Source organism: Sorex fumeus, unplaced genomic scaffold, assembly GCF_029834395.1.
Source record: "Sorex fumeus unplaced genomic scaffold, SorFum_2.1 ptg000045l, whole genome shotgun sequence".
Classification (NCBI taxonomy): Eukaryota; Metazoa; Chordata; class Mammalia; order Eulipotyphla; family Soricidae; genus Sorex; species Sorex fumeus.
The window spans coordinates 15,703,253-15,726,116 of record NW_026606102.1 but is presented as its reverse complement, the minus strand read 5'-3'; the positions used below and the strand labels follow the sequence as shown (position 1 = coordinate 15,726,116).

The following is a 22,864-nucleotide window of genomic DNA, read 5'->3' as shown; positions in this document are numbered from 1 at the left end:
CATATGTAATCTGGGGCATAAATGTTAGTCTTATTAAATAGGTCACTTTACAAAACTGGTCTCCAATTTACTCACTTATTCACTAATCTTCTCATCTACTCCCACTGACAAAGAAACCAACAGGCTCAAAGTTGACTAACAGGGATATAGAGGACTGAAGGAAACAAGTGTCATGAGTAACTTACTTGAGATATAAAATTAACCCCAAATGGATCAAAGACCCAAATATTAGACCTACAACATTTAGAAGACAGAGGAAAGCATTATGATGTTAGGTTTAGTAGCACTTCCTTGGGTATAATACCCAAAGCAGGCAACAGTAAAGAACTTGAAATTAAAAGTTTTGTGCAACTCATAGAATAAAAGAAATATAAGCAAATCACAAGTCTCATAAGTATATATACATATATAATATATACTCTTAATACCCGAGTATATATAAAAAGTTTCTATAATTCAACAACAACAAAAAGTTAAAAACCAGTTAAAATAATGGACAAAGAAGATATATAAACAAAGAAGATATATAAACATTCAACAGAAACACAAAAATAATTGAAATCAGGAATTTGACCAGATATTTTTATACTCATTTACATAGTAAGATTACTCACAATATTCAAAATGTGGGAGCAATGTCTATTAAAGAATGAATAAACAAAATATGGCATAAACAGACAATAAAATATTAGTCTTTACAAGGAAGGTGATTACAATCCAAGATACAAAATCGATGAATCTTAAAAAAATTTTTAAGTCCTCTGTCTCCCAACAACCCCAACACCCTTCCCTCTCACCCAACACCCCAACTCAATTCTGTTGATCAGTTTTCCCATTATGTTATAATTATAGGTCTAAATGCCTCTGGACCTTTTTTACTATCTTGCTGTGTATCTTTAAATTCCACATATGAGGAGATCAATCTGTATCCGTCCATCCCTTCTGAGTTCACTCAGCATGATATTCTCTAGTTCTACAACATAAGATAAATCTTAAGGACATTACCACAAGTGAAATAAGCCAATTACAAAAAATATGATTACTGGGGCTGGAGCAGTAGCACAGCAGGTAAGGTGTTTTTGCCTTGCACGCAGCCGACACAAGTTTGATCCCCGGCATCGCATATGGTCCCCCAAACACTGCCAGGAGTAATTCCTCCCACAGGAGTACTCCTGAACACTGCTGGGTGTGACCCAGAAAAGCAAAAAAAAAAAAAGAAAAGAAAAAATATATATATCACGGTCACGGTCACGGTCCTCCCATTATTCATCGATTTGCTACAGCGGGCCCAGTAATGTCTCCATCGTGAGACTTGTTGTTACTGTGTTTGGCATATTGAATACATCACGGGTAGCTTGCCAGGCTTTGCCATGCAGGCAAGATACTCTCGGTAGCTTGCCTGGCTCTCTGAGCGGGGCGGAGGAATCAAACCCAGCTCGGCTGGGCTGGCTGCATGCAAGGCAAATGCCCTACCACTGTGCTATTGCTCCAGCCCATATATATATATATATATATATATATATATATATATATGTGTGTGTGTGTGTGTGTATATATATATTATAAACTTAGATAGGCTACTGTGCGTAGTTAAGTTCATAAACGCAGAAAGTAAATGATGGTTTCCAGGAACTGAGGAGAAAAGTATTACTGAGGAGTTTCTGATTAACGGATTCTGAGTTTCGGTTCTGCAAAATGAAAAAGTTCTGGAGATGGATGGTTGTGATAGTTACAGAACACACAATGGTTCAAATGATCCAATTATAGTCTATATATTTTGCCTAAATATTAAAAAATTAATCAGAATAAAATAAACAGATCTTGCAGGCAGAGAAATGGTCCGATTCCACAACTTATCTTGAAAAGAAAATAATGCTACCAAATCTTCTCAGGTAGACTGAACGGGACTGAAAACTTTGGGGCCTCCTTGGAATGGGGGCAGACAGATTTCTTTTCATGGATGATGGCACAGCAGCTCCCAGTCACACCCAACACCCTCTAACATAGAAACGGCCTAGCTCTACAACTGACCCTCATCAAACAAGCCAACGAATTGCTCCAGCTCCACAGCTCCTGGACCATGCGGCTGCCTACACAGCACCAAATTTAGTACTGTCAGTCCAGTAGGATCACAGCAAATCAGATGGGAAAGTTGCATAGAAGACCACCAAACTCAATGAGCCTAAACAATAACACAGAGGGCTCAACTAGCACCAACCAGCCCAGCAAATCCTCAATGACTTTATTTTTAGAATTAAAAAACAATTATTGATGGGGCTGGAGTGATAGCACAGCGGGTAGGGCGTTTGCCTTGCACCAACATGGCCGACACAGGTTCGATTCCCAGCACCCCATATGGTCCCCTGAGCACCGCCAGGAGCAATTCCTAAGTGCATGATCCAGGAGTAACCCCTGAGCATCACCGGGTGTGACCCAAAAAGCAAGAAAAAGAATTATTGAATCATAATGAAATACAGTTACAAAGTTGTTCATGATTGGGTTTCAGTCTTACAGCTGTATCTCTTCACCAGCGTACATTTCCTACCACCAATGTTCTCATTTTCCCTTCTACCCTCTGCCTGTCTCTATGGCAGGCATCTCTCTCTCATTCTCTCTCTGTCTCTGTCTATCTCTCTCCCCCCTTTTCTCTCTCAAACAATGACTTTACAGCACCACCGTGAGATATAAAATCACAAAAACACAAATCATCCTGTTATTCGTCGATTGCCTCGAGCAGGCCCCAGTAATGTCTCCTTCATCCCAGCCCTGAGATTATATTCAAGGCTCTTTAGGAGAATGAGACCCATCATTGTTACTGGTATTTGGCATATTGGGTACTCCACGGGGAGTTTGCCAGACTCTGCCGTGTGTGCTCGCTTCAGCAGCACATATACTAAAATTGGAACGTGAGATATAAAAATTATCACAAATTGACCTTTATTGATTTAATGATGAATGGTGGGTGGGAAACTGGGAACACTGGTGAGGGAAGGTCACACTGGTAGTGATTTTGGTGTTGGAACATTTAATGCCTGAAACCACTGTATTACGAACAACATGGTAAATCACAGTTTTATTATAATTAAAAAAAAAGAATGAAATAAACAACATGCTTCCTCCCACAGGAGTCCTATTATAAGCTCTATAAGGTGAAAAAGAGATTCATCCATTTATTCAGTAATATTATGTGCCCAACAAACCAGTAAAGGTTCTTGGTATCCAAGACTACAAAAATCCCACTTCCTTATGGAGCTTATATCCTAATGGAAGGGGGAAGTTGTAATCAAACTGTCAAAACTATTTGTAACTCTGCAACCTTTCCCTTTCTCCCCACGGTCTGAGTTTAAGCCTAAACAGAATGGACCAAGACCTGTTGTTGGCAAGTTGTGACACTCTCTCCTCGCAAGTAGCTCTTGATACATTCTTGGCTTTAACTGGGCTGTAACAGAACTTTCACATGTTAAAGCCGGCACAGCACTGGTGGCTCACACTTGGATGGAGCTTAACACAAACTGCAGAATCAGCACTGATGTATAAAGAATACTTCTGTACTGATAAGACCCTGCCAGATCCCTGGCTGGAGAATGTTGATCAGTGGAGATTAGCAGTGGGCCCTCCTGAATTTCTCTGCACTAAATTTCTCTCCACTATACATACAACCCTGATGTTTCTGTGGATTTTCTATATATGACAGTATTTGTTGTATTTTTACATTTGTTGTATTTCCTTAATTTCACATGGCCAATATTTATTCTCCCTCAGAAATATGAATTGAGTTTCCTAAGTAACTAGTAAATGTGTACAATACCCTATCAGGCAAAAAAAACTAGATCCCTCCTTCCACTTTCAGAAGGCTGGGTTATGGATTGTGCTGTTAAACTACTTCCCAACTTAACTCAGCCAATAAATCCCCCCTTTCAGCCAGGTCTTTGTGGGTCTAGGTTTTTATTTTTCCCCTCTCTTTCTTTCTCCAACATCCCCACTCGAGATCACTTCTAGTGGTTGGTTACTATGAAGTGGGGCTGGGTAAATAGGATAGTGACTAGTGCATTTGCCTTGAACATAGGCAGCCCAGGTTCAATCCCCAGCACCTCCTATGGTCTCCTGAGTCCTGCCAGTAGTGATTCCTGAGCACAGAGCCAGGAGTAAGTCCTGAGCATCACTAGGGGTGGTCCAAAATAAAAAGACAAAATGCTCTTCCCCCCACCATCCCCCAAACCAAAAAAAGAGGCCATTTTTGGAAAAGTAGAGACTAGAAAGGTAGGAGTGCTGGGCTGGGCAGTAGCTTTGTGAATTATTAAATAGGGTGGTCGGAATAAACCTTACTGAATAGGTGATAATTTGGTACAGATTTGATAGAGGTAAAGGAGATCATTGTGATGACTGGAGAAACAGCAATGTAAGCATAAGAATAGCTAAGGGCCAAGGGCCCAAAGCATACCACATTACATCTGAACAACAGTAAGAAAGTCAGTGTGGCCAAAGCAAAACAAGTTAAAGAGACAATGATGTTGGGAAGTACTGTGAGGCATTCACTGGATATAATTGGAAAGAAGAGCTAGTATCATTATGACAGGTCAAAAATAAGAGAAAGAGACAATTCTAAGGTTTTATTTATTAACTGTTAAAAGATGAAATTACTATTAAGATGAGGGAAAGGTGAAAGAGAAGCAGGTTTGTGAGAAAAGATTAGGTGTCTGGTGTGAGACATACTATTATTTTTATCTATCAGATATTCAAGTGGAGATGTATAAAGATAGCTGGATATATGAGCACATAAATATGAGTTTAGGGGAAAGATTTTACCAGAGACCTAAATTAGCATACTGGTGAAGACATGAAACCAGATGAGATCCACAAGGAATACAGTCAGAGAAGAAAAGAGATAACAAAGGCATATGAACTAGAACAATACACCACAAAAGTTGAGAAAAATCAACAAAGACTCTTTCAACTGAAAGAGTCAGTGGAAACCGAAGACCTCATCTGGATGTGGGTCTATCTCTTATTTTGTTTTTTATCTTGTAAATAACAAATTATTGTTGTATGTCCTGATTTTCCTTTCGGTATAATAAATGTCAATTTTCTGTTATTGTGAGAATTAAATGGTAACAAATATAGGGAAATGGTTAGCACATGGAGTGCTCAAACTATGCAAAATTTAATAAATGGTATCTATTTATCACAGTTAACAGTAAATCATAGCTCCCTTCTACGTGATTATAGTCCTTTAGTCTACCACTTTATAGAAAGTGAGTTAGGAACTGGAATTAAAAGCTAAGGATTTTTACAGAAACATCTGAAGAAGGCTTTTAGGGTGCAAACACAAATCACCACAATTCAGTCTTGACTATTCTTATCTAGAAGTAAGTTTCATAAAAATGTCCATTTTTCCATGTACACACCCTGTCTTTCCTACCTCCAAATCTTGCTCTTATTACTTTATTACTCTTTGTCTCACATACTTTCCTTCCCCCCACCCCCCCCAAATTTTGTGCCACATCCAGCTATGCTTAGGACTTATTCCTGGCTCTTCACTGAGGGATCACTTCTGGCAGGATTTGGGGGACTGCAGGTGGTGCCGAGGATCAAACCAGGGTGAGCTGTAAGGCCAGTGCCTCCCTGCTGTCCTTTCCTCTGGTCATGGCATATGCCTTCTTTCCACACTGATTACTTATTAAAAGCCTGGCCCATTGTTTTAAGACATGCCATAAAAGTCACCTTCTGATCTGAAATCACTCATTATTTACCCTAAATATATGCAATCTCCCTTTCCATTTCTACATTTTTATTGAGCTGTGTAGGAACTTAACATTTGGCAACCCAAAATTAATTATAAATGTGTTAACCTTTCATTTTATTCTGAGACTTTCCTTTTTAGTCACAAATTACGTTTAGCAATTTATTTAACAGTTCAATACTGAGTTGAGAAAAGCATGTTTCATTAAAAGATGCAATTTACTCACTGTTACACCAAGTTTTTTATAAATCATGTTCTAAGTTTTGGTGTGAATCAATACTTACAACTAAACTAAGTCTTATTTCCTATATATCTGCTTCTCACATTCTTCCTTCTTTAAGTTGGAATCTAAAACAAATAATTTCACAGCCCTAAATTTCATCTTGTTATAATCTGTAGAATATAAGAAATCCAAACTGTTGGGGGTATGCTGCCGCCAGCCGGTCAATCTGTACCTGTGAGGCGAGTGCATCAGCAGTCTAATGGCACCGTCAGACTTTCAGATACCACAAAATTGCTGCTGTTCCTTTGACCAGACCCCAACAACTTGGGGCAAAGTTTACCAAGAAAGTAAACGGCCAAAAGTTATGTATGTAAGAGACACACCCACAAACCACCTCCGGCTCAGCTATATAATTGGAGGCATGGCCTCTCTGATTCCTGATTGAACTGCTTAATGTCCATGATCTCAGAGACTCAGAAAGGAACCTCAGAACCCAAAGGCTTTTGGCAAAAATGTGTCCTATTCCTGCAGTAGGTTACTGGCGCTGGGCCACTCCAGGTGGGAATAGGTTTTGTGCCTTGGTCTGTTCCCTCTGGAGGCCGAGTAACCACCATCCTCCAGAGGCCACTAGATAGTCAGATTTGGGACTGCAGTGATGAGACACGCTGGGTCTCATGAGATGGGGGTGGAACCAGCCCTTTTCTCCCCATCCCAACTAGACCCCGAGTCGCCACCTACAAACGGCCTCTCTGGCTCCTGATCAAGCTGATTATCGGCCATGATCCTAGAGACTCAGAAATAAATCTCGAAACCAAGCAGCTTTTGGTAGAAATGCATCCGGACCACATACAAGGTGGCCGCCGCCTCAGACCTTATTGGAAAGCCAGGTATGGCCAGCGGTGATGAGGCAACTGCAGTCTCATGGGAAAGTGGGTGGTACCAGCTCGTCCTTCACGCCCTACCGAGGTCATGAGTTGCCCCCCACGAGTGGCTCCCGGCACAGCCAAGACACCAGACACACAGAAATCAATCTTGTAATTATCTGGCTCTTTGCAGAAATCCAAAATCATTATATGATTCTCATAACCAACTATAGAAAACAAAGTATTTCACAATGCCTTTTCAGCAATTCTGATTGTTGGAGGGGGGGAATTCTGAACAATAATGGTGCATCTTTTGTCGGAATAATGAATGTAATCAATGAAGAGAAGAGTTAAGTAGAAATAATCTGCCTTACAGGCATTGGGAAGGGTGGGAGGGGTGTATATTGGGGTTTTTGGTGGTGAAAAATGAGTACTGGTGAAGGGAAAGGTGTTTGGTCATTGTATGACCGAGACTTAAACCTGAAAGCTTAGTAACTTTTCCCACAGCTGGAGTGATAGCACAGCGGTAGGGCGTTTGCTTTGCATGCAGCCAGCCCGGCCGAGCCGGGTTTGATTCCTCCATCCCTCTTGGAGAGCCTGGCAAGCTACTGAGAGTATTCAATATGCCAAACACAGTAACAAGAAGTCTCACAATGAAGACATTACTGGGCCTGCTCGAGCAAATCGATGAACAACGGGAGGACAGTGTTTGACAGTATTCAATAAATAAATATAAGAAAAAAAAAACAGAAACAAAAAAATAAAAATAAAAATAAATCCAACCTGTGAAAACATGTCTACTAATCTTTATTATAACTCTCAATCTGTCAAATCAGCAATTTGCATACTAAATTATCCTATTTCCATCTTGAAAAATTACACTATTTTCAGTTTATTATGTATTTTCAATATATTTGAATTCACTTCCCTCTAACTCTGCTAATCTAAATCATAATTTTTATTTATGATTTTAAAAGTGTTTTAAAAATTTTATTACTTATTTTTGTGTCATACCTGGTAATGCTAAAGGGTGTTACTTCTGGCTCTGCAATCAGAAATTGTCCCTGGCGGTGCTCTGGGGACCATATGGGAAGTTGAGGATTGAACCTGGGTCAGCTGCATGCAAGGCAAACGCTGTACCCACTATCACTCTGGCCTCTGTCTAGTTTTTAAATGAAGTGAGAAGGGAGCCAAGATGACTTGGTTGAAAAACTTTTAGACTGCATTTAGATTGAATCACAATTTCCTTTGATTCAAATCCAGAAAACTGGTTAATAATTAAGTTACTGAATATTTTGGTCCCAAGTTTATTTTTATTTATTTGGGAGAAGGGTCTTCCAAGTAGTGGTGAGGGGGACCAGGCATGAGGGAGGGGATTCCCAGTGATTCTTGGCTAACCCAGTCAGTGGTTCAATGCATGGGTCCATGGTTTTGGGGTCTGCAAGGATGAGGATTACCCTGGTCACTACAGTGGTACCAAAGAATTCCAGGGCAACATAGAGTGTGCAGGGTGTTGCCAGGGCTACAGTCAGTGATGTTCAGGGAACACTGTGGTGCTGAGGACTGAACCAGGGTTAGCTGCTGCAAGACATGAGTCTTAACCCCTGTACTACACCCCCAGACTAGTTTCCTAATCTTTTTTTAAAAACTTTTTTTATTTTTTGCTTTTTTGGGGGTCACACCTGGGGATGCACAGGGGTTACTTCTGGCGCATGCACTCAGGAATTATTCCTGGTGGTGCTCAGGGGACCATATGGGATGCTGAGAATCGAACGGGGGTTGGCTATGTGCAAGGCAAATGCCCTACCTGTTGTGCTGTTGCTCCAGCCCCCTAGTTTCCTAATCTTTAAAATAAAAATATTACCTGAAAAACTTTTAATAAAGACAAATATAAAATTTGATACCGTAAAGACAGAACGCTAGAATCACATTTAGCTTTTCGTAGTATTATTATCACAACCTACCCACTACTTGTCAAGTTCTTATCACTGCCTACTGCAACCCACTAATCTTTTAATTTAGGGGAAAAAACTCTGTAAGAGTCAATGCTGACTTCAAAGCTGCCAAGCAACACTGTTCTTTATAAAACATTTTCTGTTTCATTCGCATTATCTAGTGCACATGTTCCAGTGAAATCTTTGACATGAACAATAAACGATAATAAACTGGTGTGAAGAGTTAAACTTTCAACTCTTTAAAAATATTTTTAATAGACTATAATTAGATATAATTATGTACTAACTTTAAAGCCATACATAAGCAAAGTAGGGCAAATATGCTTGAAGAAAAGGGCAATGTTTACTATGCAAAAAAAAAAAACCAAAACCCGATCATTATTTCCTTACCTGAATCTCTAGCAGCAACAACAACTGTTCCACCAGGAGCAAAAGGATCATTGCACTTCAACGTTTCTACCTAAAAAAATTACAAAAAAGCATAACTGAGACACAACATTTTACAGCTAAGACCTATTTCCACTTCAAAGAAAATATTGTTTACAAAATCTACATTAAGGCTTAGAAGGCATTGAGAACACATTTCCCCCTACTGATATGCAATCGTAATAAATCAAAATGAGATAATTTTCCAACTTTCTTTTATTCTGCAGAGACACTTAAAATATATATGGTTAAACAAATGTAAATAATAATTGCCTCCCAGCAAATTGTCAACACCTCAAGTATATTTGTGCTTTCTTCAATCGTACTATTTCTCCTCCAAAGTAATTATTTTGACTTTGGTAGTATTCATGTCATTTTAACTTGTGTAGATGTACATTATTTTAACTTTTTATTTTGAAACAACTTTAAGACTAAAGAAGAGCATGGAAACAACAGAGTTCCCATATATCCCTTGCTAAGTTTCTTCTATGCTAGTATCTCAAAAAATCATGGTATGTATTTTAAAATAATAAATCATTTTATATAAAGCTATAAACTACAGGTTTTGTTTGGACATCACCAATTTTTCCACTAATATTCTACTTCTAGAATATCATGTTGCACTTAGGATATGCAAGACTGCGATACTTAGTATCAGAAAATGCTACACTTTGAGATTTTCTTTCTTTCTTTCTTTCTTTCTTTCTTTCTTTCTTTCAATTTTTATGTAGGAGTACTGCTATTTATTCAGCCACTGATTAAGCTGACTGAATTGGGCATGAACTCCACATTGCTTTTTTTAAAATTTCTTTAAATTGGATATCCACGAGATAGACCAAAGCTGTTCATAGTTGGGTTTCAGTCGTACAATAATCCAGTACCCACCCCTCCACAAGGGTATGCAACAAACGCCCACCATTTCCCTACCACAATCCCCCACTGCCCCACTCCCAGCCTCCCTCTATGGGAGGCATTTTCCTTCTTGTTCTCTCTCTCTTTTTCCTCTCTCCTTTTCCTTTTGTGCATTATGGTTTGCAATACAGGTGCTAAGAGGTCATGGTGTTTGTTCAGAGCATTTGGTATTTTTATTGGGACGGTAAGGCTGGAGTAGCTTTTCAATTGGTGGCAGTTTTGGGGTATGGATGTGACTGCTGAGGCTTCTGGAAGTACAGGAGGTGGGGGCAGGTAGCCCATCCTGGCCCCGAGAAAGCTTAGATATTTCAGTCACAAAACTTGCATAACCCGTATTTTCAGCAAACTATATCTTAGTGAGGTCTGTCCTAAGATGGTGGAGTCAGGACTGGGGTATGGTGGCGATTTTAGATTGTGGAAGTGAGTGGCTGCTGGGGGCTCTGCTTGGGTGGGTACAGGCAAACCCACCCCACTCCAATTTACCCTGGTCTGTTCAGCCATGCGAGGGTCTGAGATTAACTGCGGCTTCTGATCTCTTTCGAGATTTATCTATGGGTCTCTGAAGTAAGAGCAATAAATGAGCTTGTATAGCTGAGCTGGAGGTGGTTTGTGGGCGTGGCTGCCACATACCTAACTTTTAGGCACTTAATTTTTTGGTAAACTTGGTCCCGAGTTGTTGGGGTCCAGCAAAAGGCACAGCAGCCATTTTGGGGTATCAGGAAGCCTGAAGGCACCATCAGACTGCTGATGCACTCGCCTCGCAGGTACAAGTTGACCTGCTGGCAGCACCATCACTGTATCACTGTCATCCCATTATTCATTGATTTACTCGAGCGGGCACCAGTAATGGCACTATTCCTCCTAGTCCTGAGATTTTAGCAGCCTTTCCTTACTTGTCTTTCCCAACGACTGGAGGCTCTTCCAGGGTCAGGGCAGGGGAATGAGACCTGTTATGTTACTGTTTTTTTTGCATATTGAATTGCCACGGGGAGCTTGCCAGGCTCTGCCCATGAGGCCGGGATACTCTCAGTAGTGAACAGAGTGATACAATGACAGATCTGTGCTCTTATATATGTATTTCTACCTATGCTCTACTGTAGGATAACACTGTTTTGTCCTTCCTCAGGTAGCTTAGGTTTATCAGGTCACACCCATCCCAGTGCTCCTGAGTCACTCCCATTCTTTTATTTGTAACTACTTCTCTATGCTCTCTTCCCCAAACAGTTAATCAGCTTATTCCCCTAGTCAGATTCTGTTAATTTGTAAGGTCAGATCTTTCTAGGGCACTGAGCTTATATTGTAAGTTAATATTGCCTTTCTCCTCTTCTTATGTCTTTTGAATAGTTTACTTTAAGGCATTGTCCTTTTGTACAGACACAATAAAGGTAAAGTTAAAGGCCCTCCCGTTGATCGTCGATTTGCTCGAGCGGGCCCAGTAACGTCTCCATTGGAGACTTTGTTGTTACTGTGTCTGGCATATCGAATACTCTCGGTAGCTTGCCAGGCTCTCCGAGAGGGGCAGAGGAATCGAACTCGGGTCGGCCATGTTGGCCGCTTATAAGGCGAACGCCCTACCCGCTGTGCTATCGCTCCAGCGATAGACACAATAAGACAATTAATATTATGCTTTTGTAACTTGGGATTGAAATGGCTTCAAATACTATTCATTCCCAGGCATCTGCTTTCTCAACTTAAGCCTCAGTTGTCCTCACTTCCTAGTGCCCCCCAAAACAGGGTCCCGACGAGGACCCCTGGATGGAACCAGGGCAAGCGGTAAGCTATGTGCTACTCTGCCATGGAGATGGGTCTGGCCAAAGCACCACAATTCTTAACTATAAGTTAAGAGCTTGATCATGACAAATGCTTTCATGATCCAAAAGTAACGACGAGACTAGGACCCTGCTAGGGATAGGAATGACTAATCTGGCATGAGCACTGTAGTCTGAGATCAGGATGACCCTAGGAGAGCAATTCTATAAGCTTAATGCGTCTCTTACTGTGTCCATACAAAATGATTAATATGATGAATGCTTATATGTTTGTTGGACAAGGAGAGGAGAAACACATCCATGGGATTCCACCCTTGGGTGGGTAGTCCTGCTGAAAGAGAATCTTTCCTAGAAGCAGCATCCCCTGAGGGGAAGAACTTTAACCTTATTGATTGTGACCACACCTATGTTAAGCCCAGCCCCTCAAGGTTGTGGGGATTTAATTAGACTGTAAGAGGGGGTTGAGGGGTGAAGATCAGATAGAGATCCAGAGTCAGAACCAGGAGGAAAGAGGGGTTCTACATTGGGACCCGGGAGAGAAGAAGAGAGAGAGAGATAGGAGTGAACAGGGATGAGAATGGAATAAATGGCATCTGATCAATAACTGGCCTGGTCCTCATCTCCTCTGCCATCTGCCCCAGGGCCTGGGGTGCCCTGGCTGAGGGGTGGCCAGGGGAAGAGCCGTCGGGGCCATCCCCTGGCCGCCCTCGAAGTTTATTACACTCTACAACATAATTAAGGTGCTATTGTAAATAAAACCTCAACATTTAAAATTATAAAATTACCTATTAAAATCAAAAAGAGGAGCCAGAGAAAGAGTATAGGTGTTAAGGCACTTGCCTTGCATGTGGCCAAATCCAGTTTAATCCCAGACACCACATATGGTACTTTGGGCACCAACCCCTGAGCTGGATGTGTCAAGAATCCCTCCCAAAATAAAAGAAATGATGATAATAGTATAACACACAGAAAATGATAATGAAGGATATTAAAAGTAAAATTACCAATAACATTAAAAACAGTATTAATGAGAAAAACAAACTGTGTGCATTACCAACTTATTAATGCTTGATTCTATTTGTCAGCAGTTTTCTTTTTGTTTTTGGGCCACACAAGCATAGTTCAGAGCTTACTCCTGGTTCAGTGTTCAGGAATCACTCCAGTGATGCTGGAGATTTGACTCAAGGCTAGCTGCATGGAAAACAAGCAACATAACCCCTGGTACTTTCTTTCCAACTCCCTGAGTAGCATTCTTAGATAAGCACAATTAGGTATGTGCATTTTAGTTAAAAGATTTCTGACTGCAATAAACCCATGCTCCACTATGTATGAAGGAACAGCAATTAAAACCTTTTCTCCCTTGTACCATAATCCAGGGTAAAATGGAGAGAGTGGCTGATTTTGTAGCCAGAAGAAAATTATACAATTTTTCTACTACTTTTCTACTACTGATAAATTTGAAACCCGAATGAATTTTCCTCATCCTAAATTTCATTTGTACAGAAGTATACCACAGACACAAAAAACAATTTTTTATTTTGATTAAATTCAGCTCATCATCTTTGATTTTTGTTTTTGGGTCATGTCCAGCAGTGCTTAGGGCTTACTCAGCTCAGGTATTTTATCTAGGGTCCTGGAAATGCTCTTATCTCTGCCTCCTCTCCCAGAGAAGATTCCTTAGATAAACTCACTTTAAAGACCTCAGTCATATATCTCCTATGCCCCCTCAGTCACTATCTCCTTTGCCCTGTCCATCATGCAGTTCCTGCTGACTTGTGTTAGCCTAGCCTTATTAGGTCAGCTTAGATAAGCAAATGTTTGGAAACAATTACCCTTGCTCTTCCTAAGACTGCTGGTTGAGTAAGGGATGTGCTAGAAAATTGGGCTCTCTGTTCATGAGGCTATGAGTACCCTAATACTGTGCTTTTCTCTCTTATGTCTGTCTCTGTCTTGTTTTCTTAATCCTCGAAGTTCCCCTGCTTCAGACCCGCTCACATGAGACAGTCCCCAGAAGAAGAGCAGTTACAACAGAGCTGGAGCGATTGTACAGTGGGTAGGGTGCTTGCCTTTCACTCAGCCAACTTGGGTTCAACCCCCTGCAAACCACATGCTTCCTAAGAACCACCAGGCATTATTCCTGAGTATAGAGCCAGGAGTCAGCCTTGAGCATCACTGGGTGTAGCCCCAAAACAAAATCCAACCAAAGAATAGTAGTCATGACATCAGATATACAGTGGTTCTCACTAAGATGAACAGACACATGAACTAAAATACTGATGAAACTAATAAACTATTTTCTTTCTTTATTTCTAGATAATATGTATTTGGCATGAAATCCTCAAATACTTAACTACATTTATCAAGAAATTAAAAATAATCAATATGCAATTAAAAATTCCCTAATATTTGGTCGGGGGTAGCACTTCTCGGGGGGCCAGGGGGCTATTCCCAGGAATTGTTGGCCAACCAGGCAGTTTGGCTGATATGAGATCCCAAGGATATGATAGTGTCAAGACTGTAATACCAAGGACCACTAGGGACATGCTGGTGGTGCCCAGGAGGTTTCCAAAATCACAATCAGTAATGCCTGGGGGGTCCATGTAGCACTGGGGATCAAATCTGGATCAGGCATGTGAAAGACATGTGCCCTCTGGGTTGATTTCACCAGGGTTCCTCAGATGGAGCGGGTGTCCCAGCTCTGTCCACTCCAGATGAACCCCTGGTGGCCATAAACTTTTAGAAGAATAACCCAGCTATGCAGGAAAAGGTTCTGAAGACACCAGGCCACATGGCAGTGGAGATGGTTCATCCCTTCCTGTCCCCAACCCTCCCTCACCTCTGCCCCTTTGGGGTCCTGGCTGTGATGCCCAAGAACTTCCTCTGGGCCATATTTAAGCATGCCACAGGCCTTGATACAGAGATCCACAAACGAAATGGATTAGCTTCTTACAGTAATGTTTCTGGGCCCCAATTATCTACATATTTAGAATTCCAGGAACATGCGTCCACGTGACCTCTCACGACATTCCTAATAAGCAATAGAAAAAAAATTATCTAGAATCTACCTGTAGCAGGCAGGCTTGAACAGCGATGGGAAAATTTGAAATAATGGTGGTGGGAAGGTGTACTGGTGCTGGGAAGGTATAATGGTGGTGGGATTGGTGTTGATATACTGAATGTAATCAATTACTGTGAACAACCCTGTCAGTGTCACTATCCTCCCATTGTTCATTGATTTGCTTGAGCGGGCCCAGTAACATCTCCATTGTGACACCTGTTACTGTGTTTGGCATATCGAATACATCACAGGTAGCTTGCCAGGCTTTGCCGTGTAGGCAAGATACTCTTGGTAGCTTGCCGGGCTCTCCAAGAGGGGTGGAGGAATCGAACCTGAGTCAGCCAGGTTGGCGGGTGCAAGGCAAACGCCCTATGAAAATAAAATTTTTTAAAAAAAAAAGAAAAGAGAGGCACGTGCCCTAATCTTTGCACCCTCTGGTTTCTGGTTAAAACATTTAATTTAGGAACTTGAGACAAAATATAGCATATAAGGCACATACTTTGTATGTGGCTGACTTAGGTTCAATCCCTGGCACCCAATATGGTCCCCAAGGATCACCAAGAGCGATCAATAAGCACAGAGCCAAGAGTAAGCCCTGAGCATTGCTGGGTGTGTCCCCAAAAGAAAAATAAAATAATTTAAATTTAGTTTGCCTTTACTTAAGTCCTTTTTAGCATACACCTTATTTACCTACTAACACAGATGATTCAGTAACTATAAATAAATGTTAAAGTTAAGTTTTTTCATAATTTGGTAATATTATAACCACGTTGACAAGTAATATTGACTATATATCTCAAATAGCACTGTAATGACATTAGCCTGCCCAGCCTTACTAGTAGTAAGCCACAGAAAACAGAGAAACATATGATAGATAAGTAAATGTACAAAATTACATGTATATTACTTTTTCACTGAAACAACACAATTTGTTCTGATGTGATTTGTAATTCATAGAGATCAAAGGTATAGGATACATTTTAAACTGATCATCATTGGTTGTGGCCCAAAATTTCAAAAAGTTTACAAGCTTAAATACTTAAGTATTGTACTGTAAACAAGTCATTGCACCACATATCCCAGCTGATGTACACTGAACTTCCTGGCAATGTGTAGCATTCACCTGCCAACACTCCCTGATTAAAACTTGCCAATGCACTGAACCACTGATCGATTGGTTATAGCTTGCATTTTGTGTATGTATCTGGAAACTAATCATCATGATATTAACACAGCAAACAGTACAAAACATTTTTCAAAATTTTATTCTCCTGGGGCCGGAGAGATAGTACAGCAGGTAGGGCATTTGCCCTGCATGCGGCCGACCGGGGTTCCATCCCCCATATCCCATGTTACCCCAAGTGCCGCCAGGAGTAATTCCTGAGTACAGAGCAAGGAGTAACCCCTGAGCATCCCTAGATGTGACTCAAAAAGCAAAAAAAAATTTTTTTTCTTCTCTTTTTTATGATTCCATCACCCCTTGCTTTTTTTTTTAATTTTTATTAGTGAAACACCATGAGGTACAGTTATAGACTTACAAATTTTTGTACTTGGATTTCAGTTATACAATGATCACACACCCATCCCTCCACCAGTGCCCATTCTCCACCACCACTGATCCCAGTATCCTTCCCACCCCTCCATCCCCCCCATCCCACCCTGCCTCTGTGGCAGGGCATTCCCTTTTGTTCTCTCTCCTTTTGGGTGCTGTGGTTTGCAAAAGAGTCATTGAGTGGCAATCATGTTCGGTCTGTAGTCTACTTTCAGCATGCATCGCCCATCCTGGGAGGATCCTCCCAACACCCTTTATTTGGTGCTCCCTTCTCTACCTGAACTGCCTTTTCCCTTAGCATGTGCAACTGGCCTCCAAGCCATGGAGTAAACCTCCTGGTACTTATCTTGGCTATTCTTGGGTATTAGTCTCCTATTTTGTTATTTTATGTTCCTCAGATGAATGCAATCTTTCTATGACTGTCCCTTTCTTTCTGATTCATTTTCACTTAGCACGATACTTTCCATGTAGTACCACTTGTATGTACTTCATGACTTCATCTTTTCTAATATTGCCCCCTGGATCACTCCACTGCCCCCTAAGAGCATTACTGTCCACTTTGGGAACAGTATTGTCTATTATCTAGTTGAGACTCTAGCTACCAATAGGAAAGGGAGGCTGGGAGGAGTGGCAGGGAAATACAAATAAATTTTTTGTTTGTTTTTGGGCCACATTCAGGGCTTACTCCTGGCTCTGTGCCCTGGGATCACTCCTGGCATGTCTTGGAGGACAATATGGGGTGTGGCGATTAAATCTGAGTTGACTCCATGCATGGCAAGTGCCTACCCACTGTACTATCGCTTTGGCCCTGATTACTAAGCAATTTTGTACACAAAAATAATTTTCACCACTACAGTTCTGTGATGGCATCACTTCATATAATTAGTATACCATTATTCTCCTACAAAGTCATCCAATTTATCACTGAAATTCTCTCTCCTTGACAATGTAAAATAACACTTGAATGTTATCAGAAGTAACACTTAATGTTACCTCACATTAGCTAGAACAGTAGGACATAGAAGTTTTTGTTTTTTTTTTAAAAATAAAAAACCCCTGATGGGGATATGGTGCTGCCAGCAGGTCAATCTGTACCTGTGAGGTGAATGCATCAGCAGCCTGATGGCATCATCAGGCCTTCAGATACCCCAAAATTGCTGCTGTGCCTTTGGCCAGACCCCAAAAACTCGGGGCAAAGTTTACCAAGAAAGTAAACGGCCAAAAGTTAGGTATGTGGGAGACACACCCACAAACCACCTCAGGTTCAGCTATATAATTGGAGGCATGGCCTCTCTGATTCCTGATTGAACTGCTTAATGGCCATGATCCCAGAGACTCAGAAACGAATCTCGGAACCTAAAAGCTTTTGGCAGAAATGCGTCCTATTCCTGCAGTACGTTACTGGGGCTGGGCCACTCCAGGTGGAAATAGGTTTCGTGCCTTGGCCTGTTCCCCTTGGCGGCCTGGTGACCATCATCCTCCAGAGGCCACAGGACAGTCAGGTTTGGGCCTGCAGTGACGAGACACGCGGAGCTTCATGAGATGGGGGTGGAACCAGCCTTTCCTCCCCATCCCAGCGAGACCTCGAGTCGCTGCCTACAAATGGCCTCTCTGGCTCCTGATCAAGCTGATTAATGGCCATGAACCCAGAGACTCAGAAATAAATCTCGAAACCCAGCGGCTTTTGGCAGAAATGCATGTGGACCACATACACGGCTATGGCTCCAGAGGCAAAAGGACTTAATCCAGAGTCTGGCAGCTTGCGGCAGAAAAGTGAATGGACCATGCGGCATCATGCCTACCCGGGAGGGAAAGGGTGTTGCTCCCTTCCACCACCCCCCCCCGGCAGCAAAGTGGCCACCTCCTCAGAGTTTATTGGAAAGCCAGGTATGAGCCAGCGGTGACGGGGCAACTGCAGTCTCATGGGAAGGGGGGCAATACCGACTCATTCTTCACGCACTACTGAGGTCACGAGTTGCCCCCCACAAGCATCTCTCCGGCATGGTCATGGCTCCAGAGGCAAAAGGACTTAGTCCAGAGTCCAGCAGCTTGCGGCAGAAAAGTAAATAGACCATGCGTTAAACTATGGCGCCATGCCTCCCTGGGAGGGAAAGGGTGTTGCTTCCTTCTGCCTTTTCTGCGCCCCCATCACCCCCCGGCAGCATGGTGGCCGCTGCCTCAGAGCTTATAGGAAAACTAGGTATGAGCCAGCAGTGGCGGGGCAATTGCAGTCTCATGGGAAGGGGGGACGGTATTGGCTCGTCCTTCATGCCCTACTGAGGTCCTGAGTTACCCCCCCCCCCCCCCCGACCGGCTCTCCGGCACAACCATAACACCAGACGCACAGAAACCAATCTCTAAATTATCTGGCTCTTTGCAGAAATCCAAAATTGTGTGGCCGCAATAGCGGACGCACAACATTATATGATTCTCAAAACCAGCTATAGAAAACAAAGTATTTCACAATGCCTTTTCAGCAATTCTGATTATTGGGGGGAAAATTCTAAACAATAATGGTGCATCTTTTGACGAAATGATGAATGTAATCAATGTAGAAAAGAGTTAAGTAGAAATCATCTGCCTCACAGGTATTGGGTGGGGTGGGGTATATTGGGGTTCTTGTTGGTGAAATGTGAGTACTGGTGAAGGGAAAGGTGTTTGATCATTGTATGACCGAGACTTAAACCTGAAAGCTTAGTAACTTTTCCCACAGTGATTCAATAAATAAATATAAGACGAAAAATAAATAAATAAATAAAACTATGAAAAAAAAAAAGTAAGGTGGAGTTCATGCCCAATTCAATCAGCTAATCAGTGGCTGAATAAATAGCAGTACTCCTAAAATAAATAAATAAATAAATAAATAAAACCTCTGACAGCAGAAACCAGTCAAAAGGCACAGGAAAGAGTCAGAGGGAGAGATATTGATGTCAAGACTTATAATCAGAGGACTCTTAGGAAAGAACACACATACCTCCCACCAGTTCCACGGGTTTCACAGTCAGTGTACACACACAATTAAAGTGCTTGATAGACACTTTAGTTGTGTGTGTGTACACTGGACCCATCCGGCCCCTACATATATACACACACACACACACATTCAATTTTGAAAAATTTGCACATATGTCCAAATAGCAAATTTAAGTACTATAGGAAAACAGAGTATCCAGTAGCTTGCGGAAGCCACAAATATTCTGTTACAGAGGCAGCTGCTCAGTGTTATCCAATGGAAAATATCAGTTGTTAGCCAAACACCTGTCTACCGAAAACCATAAGGAAGCAATGGGAGAATATCAAAATCTATTATATCTAAAAGAACCAATTACTTCTAAGGAGGCATCCTTTTTGAATACACTCATGAGGAATACGACATACTGCACCGACTCACACAAGCCTTAGTTTCCTTCTCTTTCATCCCTTTCTCCCCTGCCAACCACACTCCGGTGTCCTTACCTTAAGAGACTCGGTTCTATTGGTAAAATCTTGGGGTTTGTTTAAATTGGCCACTGCCTTGTCCATAGCTTTGGTACTCCACATATGAGTGAACTGATCAGTATTTATGGCTCTTCTTAAATTTATTTTTGTTTTGGAAAGACTCCCAGAGGTTCTCCTTGGGCCACAGCATGTGGTGCTCAGGCAACCACATGGGGTTCCGGGATTTGGACTATGTTGAAGTCGCTTGTTGTCCTTTTAACTCACTTTGCTTAATATGACACCCTCCCATTTCCAAACAAGCTGCAAAGATAGACAGGATTTTACCTATTCTTAGAGCTATTATAACTGCCTTAGCCACTCGTGCAGTTGAGCCGTGGGCTGTCTCCATCTCTTGGTAACTGTAACTAGCCCTGCAAATGAACACAGGTGTGTGTGTATCTCTTCAGATTATTGGTTTGTGTTCTTGGGATAGGTAGGAGTGGTATTACTGGAGAAAGTGGTAGTTCTATTTTCAACTTTTTGAAAGGTCTCCATACTGCCTTCGAACACCAACTGTGAATATTTCTTTTCCACCCAATTCTTGTCAGCATCCATTATTTCCAGTCTTTTTGATACAGACAGTTCTTAGTGGTATGAGGTGATATCTCAGTGTTGTTCTGATTTCTGAAATTAACTGATTTCACAGGTAATCAGTGATGATAAACATATTTCCATATGCCTGTTGGTCATCTCTATGTATTCTTTGGAAAGTGTATCCAACTCATCTCACCATTTCCTGTCTTTTAAAATAAGGGTTTTTTTGTTTTTGTTTTTGGTGAGTAGGGGCTTGGGGCCATACCTGATGACATCTCAGAATCAGAGTTCTGCCTGTTTTCCTAGATGTATTATGTAGATTCTAACACTAAAATCCCTAATCCATTGTTCTGTTTTTTGCTTTGAGGTCATATCTGGCGATGTTCATGGGTTACTCCTGGCTCTGCATTGAAGAATTACACCAGGTGGTGTTTGGAGGACCATAGGGATGCTGGAAATTGAACCCAAGTTGGATGCATGCAAAACAAGTGTCCTACCCACTGTCACTCTGGTCCCTCTAATCCATTTTGAATTAACTTTTATGTATAGTCTGAGACTAGTGCCCTAGTTTTTTTTTTTTTTTGCAATGTGGATAACCAATTTTCCCAAAAAATTATTATCGTCTTCTTCCTCTTCTTTTTCTTCTTCTTCTTTTTTTTTTTTTTTAAAAAAAGCAACAACTATTCTACTATTCTAGTTCTTTATTTTTTGGCCTTTGGGGTCACACTCAGCGGTGCTCAGGGGTGACTCGTGGCTCTGCACTCAGGAATCACTCCTGGTGGTGCTTGGGGGACCATATGGGATGCTGGGGATCGAACCCGATAGTACAGGGGTAGAGCAAGCGCCCTACCCCCTGTACTAACGCTCCAGCCTCTTCTTTTTCTTCTTCTTCTTTTTTTAATCCTGGGCCGCACTTGGCTGTGCTCAGGGCTTACTCCTGGCTCTGCATTCAGGAAACCACTCCAGCTGGCTTGGGGAACATATGGAGTGCCAGTAATCCAACCAGGGTTGGCTGCAAGCAGTTCATTACCTGCTGTACTACCTTTCTAGTCCTTCCTTTCTCTTCTTTGTGCTCTTGGTTCCTCTGTCATAAATTAACTGCCCATATATTCATGGTTTTATTTCTGGGCTCTCAAATCTATATAAGTGATATGAGTCTGCTTTTATTCCAGTAATTACTATAGCTGCAGAGTATAAAGTCAAGGAATGCAATACTTCTCATCGTCTTTTCTCAGAATTGCTTTTGCTCTTAGGGGAGTTTATCTTTTTAGCAGTCTTTGTTCTGTGTCCTTGAACAATGTCATTAGAATTCTGATAGAGACTGAATTAAATATATTATGCTCTGGGTAGGATGGTTATCTAAACAATGTTAATTCGTCCAATAAATGAGCATGGAATATTTTCCCTTTTTTTTGTTTTCTTCTATTTAATAGTAATTTATTGGTGTAGAGACCCTTTGACCATTACATAAAGTCCATCTCTGTCTTTTGCTATTTGGTTTAGACTGAAGTCAATTTTGACTGACAATTATGACAATTAGGCTGTCATAGTCTTTTATTGGTTGCAGTTTGCCGGTATGATTATTTTCCACACTTTTAATTTGAGCTTGTCTTTATCCTAGTGTGATAAAGTGAATCTCTTACAAGCAGCAGGAGTTTGGGTTCAGATTTATGATCCATCCAGCCATTCTGTGCCTCAATTCAGGCCAGTGCCATCAAGAAATTAATAAAATAAATGTAATGTCATCTTTTTTCATGGGTTCTGAGTGACACTGTGGTCTATTCTGTTGGCTTTTTATATGAAATCATTTAGTATATGTCTTGCAGTGTTGGTTTAGTGAACAAGAACTGCTTTAGCTATTGTTTGTCAGTGAAGTTTGTATTGTGCCTTCTAATTCAAATGATATTCTAGCTGAATAATATTTTCTTGTTTGAATATCTATTTCATTCAGGGTATTGAATATATCCTACCATTTCCTTTTAGTTAAAGGGTTTCATTGAGGGATGCCATGACAGGGGGTCCCTTGTAGGCAATATCTGGCTCTGCCCTTGCTGCTCTTAGTGTATTTCTTTTTTTATAGGATGGGGTGGGAGACTGGCCCAGATCTGGCAGTCCTTGGGGATTTATATATGACTGGTTTATGGATTTTTAATAACTTGTTTTCAATATTTCTCAACAAGGTAGTACCTGATCCTTTGAAAGATGAATTTGATTGTTGGATGACAGTCAATTCCAGTGGGTGATCAACATGAATACCAGTCTGAACCAAAAACTAGATGGGCTGCATAAGACTGAGTTTTCCTTTAAGTACCACAGAGGTGGTACTCAGGGCCTACTCCTAGCTCTGCACTCAGG

General features: G+C 41.3%; 1 protein-coding gene across 2 annotated transcripts in view; it reads right to left on the bottom strand.

The window, feature by feature from the left end:
• EPS15 (epidermal growth factor receptor pathway substrate 15) overlaps nt 1–22,864 on the bottom strand; it is a 156,342-nt gene that overhangs the window by 16,572 nt on the left and 116,906 nt on the right. For both annotated transcript variants that reach the window (XM_056122411.1, XM_056122410.1), the window contains exon 21: nt 9,172–9,241. In XM_056122411.1, the coding sequence (XP_055978386.1) occupies nt 9,172–9,241 (70 nt within the window). The remainder of the gene's footprint in view (nt 1–9,171; nt 9,242–22,864) is intronic.